Source organism: Daucus carota, chromosome 1 (assembly GCF_001625215.2).
Source record: "Daucus carota subsp. sativus chromosome 1, DH1 v3.0, whole genome shotgun sequence".
Classification (NCBI taxonomy): Eukaryota; Viridiplantae; Streptophyta; class Magnoliopsida; order Apiales; family Apiaceae; genus Daucus; species Daucus carota.
This window is the reverse complement of record NC_030381.2, coordinates 45427722-45439966: the sequence shown is the minus strand read 5'-3', so window position 1 is coordinate 45439966 and position 12245 is coordinate 45427722. Positions and strand designations below refer to the sequence as shown.

Sequence of the window (12245 nt, the reverse complement as noted above, 5' to 3'; positions counted from 1 at the left end):
GCATCACTCTGCGAATGTAGTAGCTCATTCGTTAGTTAGAGTTTCTCATTCTATGCCAGACCTACAAGTATGGAGCGATGTTGCTCCTGATTTTCTTTCTGATGTACCTACGATTGATTTAATTCAAGTGCGATGGTTTCAAAAAAATAGTAAATGTAATTGCTCAGTAAATTAGGCCGAACGGATCATCACGATTTGGATCATCTTTTAGTGGGCCTGGGTCTATGGAAATGGCCTTCCAGGACGAGCTTCCAACAAATTCTGAAATTTGATTCAATATTAAAGTTAAAAAATATACTTTTAAAATATTAAGAAAGGGGTCAGAGATATACATTACTATCAAATTTAAAATACAGATGTATTATATTTCTTATACTTTATAACTTATAAAATTAATAGATGAACATGACAAATATTGAGTACATAATTTTCGAACATCATAAGATTAAGGTTGTGACGATTAATTCATTTTTGTAGGTATTGACAGAGTTACTTATTTTGTTCCTTGTATGCTCATCCTTGACCATCTTCTCAAACACATCATTAAAGTCTTTCCTTATTCGGGAAGCATAGGCAGGATTGTTTCAAGAAGTTCAAAATATTTTCCTGAATTGGGAAACAAGGCAGATTATTTCAACGATCCCCAATGATCTTCACTACTTTATTTCTAATTGCATTTTTTTCACTTTCAATATTTTTTTGATTTGGACTTTTACATAATCAATAGTAGATGCAACCTCTGCCAAAGTAGGCCTCTCATCACCATCAGCAATGCGCAACATCTAAAAAAGCCGCTTTAATGCACTTATGCAGTCAGCAACAATACCCCAAAGGACAGATGAGACCCTTCTTTCATTTTCTGTTTGGCAACTTTGGCCTGGTCCGGTCGAAGTCACAAAACAAGTAATGCAATGGCTCCTGGTTCCTTTGCAGACTCTATAATGTAAGAAAAACAAGAGCAAAACTCGTAGTTCTAGCCATCACTAAGTGCTCTCCATTAGTCTCTTCTCTCGTAGCATCAAGGACAAGCCCATGCCTATATATAAATGTAGTGCATCCTCTTGCTTGATTGATTGCCTTATTAAAGCTTAAAATTTTACCAAAAACCTTTAACATCAAATCAAGGCAGTGCGCAACACATGAAGTCCAAAACAATATAGGCATCCTAATCTCCAAAATCTGACCAGCTAGCTTGTAGTTTGCCCCATTATCAGTCACTACTTGAACAACATTTTTCTCACCAATTTTCTTTATCTTGCTTTTAAGTAAGTTCGCCAACATTTGTGCATCATGTCATTCGATTGAATCATTAATCAAACCCAAAATAAAATTACCTTGAGGACTATCAGTAAGGAAGTTTATGAGACCCCTCCTTTGTCTATCCGTCCATCCATCTGACATAAGTGCGCAACCATACATCTTCCAAGCTTTCTCCTGATTCTCCTTCAATTCCAACTTTGGCCATTGAACTCGATCATGTATCTCGTAACTTCTAGAGTTTACAACATTGAAAGGAATCCCACATTCGTAGGAAAAGTTTGCAATATGCATATGGACTAGTTCTTTCGCTTCTTAAGTCCTTAGGCGATTTTCCAAAGTTTTTTGACTTGCTCCTAGTGTGTGCTTATATTTAATAACCTGTTTTGAAGTCCACATATACAACATTGAAGCAACAAATTTTGAGCTAGCTTTTCGCTTATTAAATATAAATGGATGGGCAGAAGCTTTGTCTTTCTTCCCGGCACCTGATTTTGAACTTTGAAGAATGTTTGAGGCTACTGTTAAAGGTATTTCTTCAACATAATCATCGATGTGTTCTTCATCAATCTAGACATTTTTTTAGTCTTCTTTTTATTTTGCACAAACTTATGCATCTCTTTGGCAACTTCTTTGGTTGTTATGGAACACTTGACAATATCGGGATATCCACTAATCAAGTGTTATTTTAACCGATTCATTCTTCCATGATTTTGATTCCTGCAAAGAATATATTTGATAATATCTTTGTTATTATCTGAAAGAGGATGTATGCATACTTCCATCCCGGATCATATATCCCGGATCCCTGCAAAGACTTACCTTATGAATATATTTTGATCTTTAGCCAACATGGATTTAACATGGATTTCTTTATACGGGGGCGGAGAGTTTAACATGAATTTCTTTATATTGCGTGCAGAGGTTTTGACATGGATTTTAATATTCCTATAAAGTATACTTTCATAAATTATTTTTAAAAAATCTAAATAAAAATATGATGTTTAAATTTATATATATATATTTTTTAAATTATAAGTTATAAAACTATATTTCATGTACACTTTAAGATACGTGTCAAATAATTAAAAAAACTGTAAACAATGAATAACATGAAGAAAGTATATTCTAATTTCAGTCAAAATAAAGACGGATTAGTTCATTAGATATTAAAAATCATCGAATGAAATGTGTACCTATAGACACATACCGACAATCATTTAATAATTAGTCGGTGAATTTCTCAGTTCCAATGTATTAATTAATAATAATATTTTTCCGTCACTACACAAATATTCACCCATCAAAATTTTCTCACCGGAGTAAAACTAGCTGTTAGCGTGTCATGGGCCATGGACACCCTAATTCGTTATTATTCGACTTATTTAGATTTTTCTTTTCGGTTAGAAACTTAGAGTAATTTTTAAAAATACTTTGGATCCGACCCGGAGTACTCTCCAAGCCACTGCTTTTATTCCAAAAACATAAACTCGCACAACCCTTCGCTTCTGTGCAATTCAACACACTCAGAATCATCTTCATCACACACACAATCACAAGCAGCAATGTCGGTACGTTATTTCATCTCTATCCACACGCGCGCGCGCGCAATCAAATATATTGTTTAGTTTTTTTTAAACCCTAACTTTATCATTTTTTTTGTGATTTTTAGATCTGATTGTATGTTTAGTTTGATTGTGTAATTGATTGATGAATCGTTTAGATTTTCGAGTACAATGGAAGTGCTTTAGTGGCTATGGTTGGCAAGAACTGCTTCGCGATTGCTAGCGATCGGCGTCTCGGTGTGCAGTTGCAGACTATCGCTACTGATTTTCAGAGGATTTTTAAGATTCATGATAAGCTGTTTCTCGGCCTCTCCGGCCTCGGTTCCGATACACAGACTTTGTTAGTTTCTCGAAACTGCTCTGTATATGTGTTTGTATTCGTTAAATATTAACTGATGATCTGTGTTATGAATTATGATTTGTGCTATGGTGATTTGCAGCTGATTTGTGTGTGTGTGTGTTGATATTTGGGTGTTTACTTTGATATTTGCTTTTTTGGCTTTTAAAATGCTAAATGGTGATTTGGTATTATTGATTTATGGCTGATGAATTGTAGTGTTTGATGTGACTACTGATTTGTGTTTAAAGTGTTATGTACCTGAGTTGTGTGAGTATATGTTAGTCTCTTGGTCTTTTTTAAAATATTTATTTGTTTAGCTTTTAAACTGCAAACCAGTGATTGGTACTACGAATTTATGACTGGTGTTTTGTATTATTTTCTGTGACAAGTGATTTGTACTATATTAATCTGCCGCTGAGTTGTAGAGTTAGTAGGATAAAATGGGTTGGCATGGAATATGAGTATATGACCATGTTTATATGCCTGTGTGTTGGTTTAAGAATATGAATTATCGGGGTAGTTCAGTTTCCAGAGAAAGAAAGAAAGTATATTCTCGTGATCAAGAAAATATATCAGTAGTCAGTACAGAAATGAAAGTTAACTAGTAAGGATTGATTAGTAATTAAGAAATCAACGTTTTACTTGTGGAATTTGGTTTAAATTATAACATAGAATAATGGCTTCCTTCTGCTTATTTTTTAATCAGTAGTTTGTATGTTTAGTGTTGTCTTTAATACAACATGATGTGAGAATTTTAAAATGCAAGGACCTAGTCACATACAAGAACTTGTATATATGGCCAAATGTGAAACATTTTTATTTACAAAAATTTTCTATTTCCACCCCCAAATTTCATGGAGCAGTGCCATGTCTGTATATCCATGTAGATTATTCTGAATCATGTTTCTTCGTAGACATCAACGGCTTGTATTTCGTCACAAGTTGTATCAACTTCGAGAGGAGAGAGATATGAAGCCTGAAACTTTTGCTAGCCTCGTCTCTGCCGTTCTTTATGAGAAAAGGTCGGTAAATCTCCCTGCAATATTATTTTTTCATTTCTTCCCTAAACATATAGTTGATTTTTTTGATTGACATTTGTGTTTGATATAATATGTGCTAGCTGATAATCCAAAATGTGTAATGAGGTTGAATGTTTAATATGTAGGTTTGGTCCATATTTTTGCCAACCTGTGATTGCTGGATTGGGGGATGATGACAAGCCCTTCATCTGCACAATGGATTCTATTGGAGCCAAGTATGTAAAGTTTCATCTTAATATGTTATCATCTAATTGTGTATCAAGATGTTGAAAATGTCAAGTTTTGAGACATCAATATTCTCAAGTAAGTTGGAATAAATAGCTGTTACAGTTCGTATGGAGAAATTATTGGTGTTATTTTCTAATGCATTTTCTCGTCACACACACACACTCGCATATATATATATGTCTGTGTGTGTGTGTGTGTGTGTGTGTGTTGAATGAGGAGACTCTGGAAGAAACATTTAAAGAACCAAGGAACTGCAAAAAGAAAAAGGGTCTGTGTGTGTGTTGGGGGGGGGGGGGGGGGGGGGGGGGGGGGGGTGGGGATTAAAAGGGGAATGAGGCAGGTTAGAACTTTTGACCAACAATTGTAAGTTCATAATGGATCAGATGGCACTGTTATTCTCTGACACAAGGCTCGTAGATTGTGAAGGCAGTGGGGGGCTAATGATTTTTATCTAGGGTGGCCTGAATTGTATTATGCAACTTTTTTAATACAAGACTACACGAGATCAAAATTAATATTACATCTGTTTTAGCGGATTAATTATATTATGTCAGCTAAATATCCTATTGATTGGTTGTACAAAATAATAATGACTTGAATTGATTATATAATATTTTCATAATCGTGGTATCTAATTTGAATATAATAATTTTTCGAATTGAAAAGATCAACTATAAGTTTTAAATATTGGTTGGTGTAATAAGTTCATAATGGATCAGACGGTACTGATATACTCTGACACAAGGCATGTAGATTGTGAAGGCAGTGGGGGGCTAATGATTTTTATCTAGGCTGGGCTGAATTGCATTATGCAACTTTTTTTACTACACAAGTTCAAAATTAATATTAAATATGTATGGATTAATTATATTAGTTCGGCTAAATTATTATGCTTATTGATTGGTTGCAAAAAATAATAATGACTTGAATTGATTATATTTTCCTGATAAAACTAGTGAGAAAAAAAAAAGAAAATCCATATACACTTGGCAAGTTTTGGCTATATTTTTTTCCATAAGCGTGGTATCTATTTGAATATATGAACTTTAAGAATTTAAAAGGTTAACTATAAAGACCTGCCTTTTTTAAAGATTGGTTGGTTTGACATGGTTCTAACATTTTTTTATGTTCTATGCTTGAAAATTTTCAGAGAGCTGGCAAAGGATTTTGTTGTTGCAGGTACTGCCTCAGAATCCCTTTACGGAGCTTGTGAGTCCATGTTTAAGCCCGACATGGTATGCCATCAAACTTGATTGATTTTAATATATGTATATCTGCTTTGATATAGATTTATAGACATATACAAGTCATGTTAGGAAAGACTGGTATCACACGTTCAAATGTAATGTCTTGCGACTCTTGTCACCTACACAGGCGTTGCTATGGTTGAGAACGGATATGGAGGAACTGTTTTTTTTTAATATAGTAAAATCTGAAATGTCTCTGTTAGCTGCATTCTAAATTTCCATGCATTGGCTTACAATGCATATACAAGTACGCAAGTAGTGAAGTGAGGGTTGTGAAGGGAGCACAGTTTTTTGGCTATGAAGAGGATGTCTACAATCTTGAACTAATGTGAAATGTTAAGTGGTTGAACATCACACCAGGATGGTGATACACCAATTTTTCTGTTATAGCCTGATTCTGTTTTACTAAATAGTTCTCGGTTCCTGCTTTGCGCAGTAGACAGTTACTTTCATGCTTGATATAAAAGTGAAGGTTTCTGCAAGTATCACGTGTAGTAAAAACATTAATTTGGTGTGTTAAATAGGTGAAACTTGAAATGAAAAAGCAACCTAGCCATGTATGGAAGATGCAGGATTAGATAAGACACAGTTCTAATCCGAATCTTTATTAATTCAGGGCTACCAATTTCTGTTTGCTCTCACTTTAATATCTTCAACAACCAGAACTTTTTACCCATGTTAAATGGCTATAGATCTGTAGCCAGTGTCACCGCTAAATTGTTTCCCATTCTTTAAAGTCTAGTCACTCTTTAGTGGCACTAAATTCATGTTGTAGGTGAAATGGCATTTGTATTTGCTTACTGAAAGCAAGTTGTTAATTATGTTGGCATCCCTTAGGAAATAATTGTGAAATGATTACATAATGGATTTAGGTCATTAATTATGAACTTTATCATTCCACCTGTAATAACAGGAAGCCGACGAATTATTCGAGACAATCTCTCAAGCACTGCTATCATCTGTGGATCGTGATTGTCTCAGTGGCTGGGGAGGCCATGTATACGTAGTGTAAGTAAATATAGTTCTCTATTAGTTTGAACAAGTTGCAAATTATTTTTTGATATAGTTAGTGACTTATTGGACATGATTCCTCTATGCTGACAGTGATATTCGAAAGAAAAGCAATATCTTGAAATGATTTAAAACTTCTTTTGCTTTAACATTAGGATAACTTATTTTAGCAATATATATGTTCTCATGCTAGATGCCCAATCCACCTTAGGGAATAAACAAAATTTTAATGCCAATTTATAATTTGAAGTTGGTTACATCCCTTGTCATTATGGACTTATTTTTTTCAGTATGCAAGTGTAAATTTTTTAAGCATCTTGTTTGGATTGTTTCAGGACACCAACAGAAGTAACTGAAAGGACATTGAAGGGAAGGATGGATTGAGATACTGGAAGGAAGATTTACCCTGAACTTTACGCGTCAAGCTTTTCCTTTAGTACCAGTCGTAGCTTTTCTTTTGTATCACATTGGTGTATTATGTTATTACGGGTTTTTACAACTTGAAAACAGGATGAATGAGCTTAGTCTTTACCATCTAATTTATAGCTTGTTATTATACAACTCATCTTCCCTTGTGAAGAGATGGTATATAAAAGCTATGATAATGGTGAATGCCTTGCTTTTTAGTGATACTATGTGAGCACTCAACAGTGCATATTCTATTGTCTTTAAGGCATTAGTGACGTTTGCTGGTTATCTACTTTACTAATCAAGGATGTTTCATTGTGACCAACTTGTCTAAACTGCTGTTTAAACTTTGAAGTAGTACCAGAATTTCCCCAATGATCCTTAAACTTTACTGGAAGGCCCAGAATAACAAAGGATTAAATGAAGGTGAAACTTTATACTTTATAGTACTAAATGGTTGTATGTAATAGGGTATTGGCGGGGATCAATATTGAAGGATCAATATTTATTTATCACAGAATGACAGTAACTGGTTAATTATTACTACAACTAAAGTACATTTTATTTTATATCAGGATAAATAAATAATGTCCTTGCTACAATATTGGTTACAGAAAATAGCTATGAAAATATGTTTCAAGTCATTTTTTTATCAAGATTTATTTCTTTGTTTTTTTGATATTCTTTCACAAGTTATCGTGTGTCATAAATTATAATTCTTGATATTTTATAAGTACTGTTGTGTTGTTTTCCCCCCAGTATTTTGTGTCTTTACTTTTTCTCCCAGAAACATCAAAATATCAGTTACAATTTTAAAAATAATAATATCTACATTCATAATTAATAATAAAACAAGTTTCTAAATATTTCAGCAATTTTTGTGGTAAAAATTTCATTAAAATACACTGTGCACAGATTTCTTTAGTTATAGGATAAGAAAACCTTACTTATATATTTATTTAATTTAACTAGTTTTTTTTTTTTTTTTTTTTGTAATATGACAGAATTGTCCAATTGTATCTCAACTAGGGAATTATGCCCGCGCTTTGCGTGCGGAAATTATTAAAATTTTCATTAAAATGAGGTCGGAAAATAAATTAAACCAATATTAACATTATATTTTTAATCCTTAATTTACATATTATGTGTATATATATATTGGTATTGCATCATTAAAAAAATAATTATTTGGAGTACGACTTTAATAATTTATAATTTATAAAGGTAATATACGGGTATTACATCATCAAAAAAATTAATTATTTGGAGTTATACACGGGAATTATGCCCGCGCTTCATATGCGGAGAAGTTATTAGCAATTTTAATATATTATGAATAAACAGAAAAAACCCTCGATCATGTTTGATTCGGTGAATGAAGTAGATGATATTCCAGAATAAGAAACCCCTGATTCATATGCATCTGTAGCAACAAACAGCTTGCTTTTGGATACCACATTGTCCTTGTTAATTTTAGCTTGCTTTTTAATATTTTTATAATATTAAAAATTAAAGATTTACGGCACTTCAAATGTGGTGAAACTGTATTTGTAATTCCAATCTACAAAAGAACAAATTATGTTTCACTTAAATATCAAATATCAATTCTCTAAAAATGTCAAAAATCAGTGTCCATATATCATGTAACATATTTATTATTATGTTGATTATTACAAAATATATCATTAATTTTGAAAGAAAATAACTAAATAATGAGAATATATTCATGAAGTTATATAAAAATATGAAAAATTATTGCGAAGAAATATATCATTAATAAATTATAATTTTCTCTGCATTGTCTAAACATTTCAGACATTGCTAGCTGTTGAGGAATACAGCCCAACAGCCAAGAGGATGGAGATTCAAATAAGATATTAGCTGACCTTAACATTATTCTCAAAATTATGAAATATTAGCCCAATCCTATATTCCAAAATCGAAAAACATCAGTAAGAGGAAAGTACAATAGGCTAGTTCAAAAAATGCCTGGATCAAGGTGCATTATCACTATGACTCTTAGTCACTGGATTGGCTAATATCTGTGGTGGCATCAAACCACATGTGGGAAAGATCAGAACTTGCATTCATGACTCTAAACTATCATAGTTTAAGTGACTCATGTGATACCACCTTAATTAAACCACTACACTGCACTATTAGGAAAACAATTATCTGCATCCTAACAATGAAGGAAGTCAAAAGGCAATTAAACAATAAAAAGCCTATGATTACCAGGGAACCCTCCTTTGTGTTTCATTCAAAGGTCTGTAAGCAGATGATTATCAAATCACAAACTATGTGATAACCCGTGTTTTGAAGATGACGGCAAGACTGAACCCAGCAGAGTTCGTCCTCCCTGTAAATTATAAAACATAAAACATATCATTAAATCGAGAATTTTCATGCAAAAGATATCACAGTAGGTAATAATCTACTTGAGCTGCAGATAAATTTCTATACACACTATGACGACTCATGAATCTCAAAAATTTGAAGAATTTAACCCAATATTTTTAATGATCTGATAAGTCCTGAAAAGTAGAATGAAAAAATCATGCTAAGAGGTAGAATTTAGGATGAAAAAAAAGTGTCAAAGGGTTGGCTCAGCAACTGCTTACAATCATTCTTCTAATTAACTCGTTGCTCATGGCCACCTTCACTTGCATTATATTTACATAAGTGGTGTCATCGACTCACCGTATAACTGAGATCTCAATAAGCTGCAATAATAAAATTGTTTGTTAGTCATATACCAGTTATGCATTGCCTAATAATTTAAAGAAATGCACAAAGTGTATATGTATTGCATTTGTCATTATCAAAATAAGCAGCTAAATATACCAAAAGAATCGGCAAAAGGTGATAACATACCAATCTTTATCTCTTTTCAGTGTCATAAGCTTTCGTTGTTCTGTCGGATCTGGTAGTTCATTGCGGAATCTTCATATATATGTTTTCTGATTGGTCCACCGGGTGTAAACATGCAGTAGAAAATATGCAAACAAATAAATTTTGATTATTAATGTAACATCTATATTTTTTAAAACATTAAAATATACAATCAAGATCATTATTTGCAGTGAGTGGTGTATAAATTTTGTAGCAATACACTTTTCAGATTTCCAGTAGAATGTCTATCTTTAAACTCCTTTAATTTATTGATGATGTAGTACCTGTAAATATTACATAATATGCCAAATAAAGATTAAAAATCGAATGAAAATATTGGTTAAAGTGATTTTCCATCCTCATTTTAATGAAAATTTTAATAATTTACCCGCACGCGAAGCTCGGGTATAATGAATTTAAATAGCATGACCAATTCTTAAAATGAAATTTAGATGCAAGAACAAAAGGCTTTCTGATTACCTCTTTCTTGTGTCTCCAACACATGGCCAGGAGCATTGTTTGGACCAATGCTATGTACAGGGGTACGGTCAAAACCTGGTAGTTGGTCGTACAAATGCGCATTTCACAGCAAAAAATTAGATCAATTTTAAAATGCATTGTATAGATTTGCATAAAACTTCATATACCTACTAATGACAATCATACATCTTTACCTGTGCTTGTTATCTGGGAGTTGAAACCATGACCATGATTCCCATTAAAGTGCCAAGTAGACAGCGGAGTTAAGTTGCAACCTACGTAAAGATTGGGTGGTCAAAAAAAATAATATGTAATAGTCAGGAGCATAGAACACCAGAGATATATTTGTGGAAGCACTATGGAAATTATTGCCTGGACCAAACAAAATACGGAGCAGAGAATGACACCTTTGGTTGTGGTTCCCATAACAAAGGCAAGGGGTGAATTCTGATCAACAGTAGACAAAGGAGACCGACTGGATCCTGCAAAGAACGAAACAAACGGCGGCTGGTTATAAACTTGTTCTCAAATCAGCACAAAACAGCAATACTTGCGTATATGAGGAGGTGTCACCTCCGCTATTTTGGCAAGACCTGGAGGATTGGTCCTAGATTTCTTGATGTTTTCTGCACGTTTTTGCGAAAATGAATCGAGCGCCCTTCCGCCTGCATAATTTCGGACGCCTGAAAATTAATTAAAATTGTGAGTTGATAGATCAAACACGTGGTGTTCTTGTTCACCCGAATAGTTGATTGTAATCTATAATCACCGGAGAAGGAGCCATCCATTGCATTCTCTTTGTTCCTTTTACAACCTGGAAAATTAAATCCATCAGCCATCGTCAAAAACTCCTTGACACAAAATCACTATGAAAGAACAGTGTTGTGCTCGGAATCAATTAATAAATCATCTTCATTTATCAGATTTTTATCAAGCTTTGACATAAGAATTATGCTGACCGAGGTTCGTAGTTGAATCCATGGTAGATTAATCTCTTTATCATATATCAAACAATTACATTAGAGCCTAGCTATTCGATGAGATCCTGACTATGCAAGAAATTTGAATTTTTAAGTTAAACATCCAATGCACAGAAACAATTGTCTGAGTTAGTCACTTACCATAGTTCCAGACCGGATGACAATCAATATGAATCAATATGACCTCCCTGATTTGCCGCCTCAGTAATTGTCCGTGAGTGACGCACAGGATTCCTCGAGCACGGGAAGCCTTAAGACAGAGTTGGTAAAGCCGGTTATATACCGGTTATCGAAAAGGAATTCGGGTCATGCATTCAAGTCGTTTATGATGTGTACTGGGTAAAAAGCGGGTAAACAGCCTAACTCATGGGTAAATATGCTAAACGGGCTGTGCACTCTTATAGAAATATAGAATAGAATATAGATATAGATTCTTTACAGGAGTAAAAACCAAACTGCCAAGGACTGACAGTTAAGAAACGGTTAGTGAAATGGCTACAAAGTTCAAACCCTCTTTCTCTTTCATTCGATTATCACACCCGCCTCTCTTTCTCTATAAATTCATCTTCTCAGTCTTCGAACATGTTATTCACACGCAGGAATTTGTCTCCCATATGACACACACACGGTTTTACTCAATTTTACTGCGTACACATGGATGGCCTTTGCAATGATTCTTAAATATTTTTACTAAAAAATAACAACGCCAGAGAGAGAGAGGGGAAGAGAGAGAGAGGGAGGGAGGGAGAGAGAGAGAGAGAGAGAGGGAGAGGGAGGGGGAGGGGGAGAGAGAGAGA

General features: G+C 33.8%; 2 protein-coding genes across 4 annotated transcripts; one reads left to right on the top strand and one right to left on the bottom strand.

The window, feature by feature from the left end:
* Window positions 1–2656: 2656 nt before the first annotated feature.
* LOC108205530 (proteasome subunit beta type-3-A) lies at window positions 2657–7421 on the top strand. Its single transcript, XM_017375523.2, has 7 exons — window positions 2657–2828; window positions 2981–3162; window positions 4077–4184; window positions 4328–4417; window positions 5581–5665; window positions 6591–6685; window positions 7024–7421. Exons 1-7 carry the CDS (start codon window positions 2823–2825, stop codon window positions 7070–7072), a joined length of 615 nt encoding a protein of 204 aa, XP_017231012.1. The 5' UTR covers window positions 2657–2822; the 3' UTR covers window positions 7073–7421.
* Window positions 7422–8622: 1201 nt separating this feature from the next.
* LOC108198363 (uncharacterized) lies at window positions 8623–11774 on the bottom strand. Of its 3 annotated transcripts, XM_064088534.1 has the most exons (9): window positions 11590–11774; window positions 11238–11282; window positions 11062–11151; window positions 10876–10950; window positions 10663–10743; window positions 10469–10543; window positions 9971–10056; window positions 9718–9819; window positions 8623–9455 (listed from the first exon to the last, which is right to left on the bottom strand). In XM_064088534.1, the coding sequence occupies exons 2-7, from the start codon at window positions 11254–11256 to the stop codon at window positions 10028–10030; spliced, it is 369 nt and encodes a 122-aa protein (XP_063944604.1). In that variant the 5' UTR covers window positions 11257–11282; window positions 11590–11774; the 3' UTR covers window positions 8623–9455; window positions 9718–9819; window positions 9971–10027. The 3 variants fall into 3 exon arrangements, 2 of the variants coding, with proteins under 2 accessions (XP_063944604.1, XP_017221609.1); XM_017366120.2 differs by lacking the exon at window positions 8623–9455 and having other exon boundaries at window positions 9551–9819; XR_010289496.1 differs by lacking the exon at window positions 8623–9455 and having other exon boundaries at window positions 9556–9819; window positions 11042–11151; window positions 11590–11772.
* Window positions 11775–12245: the final 471 nt, after the last annotated feature.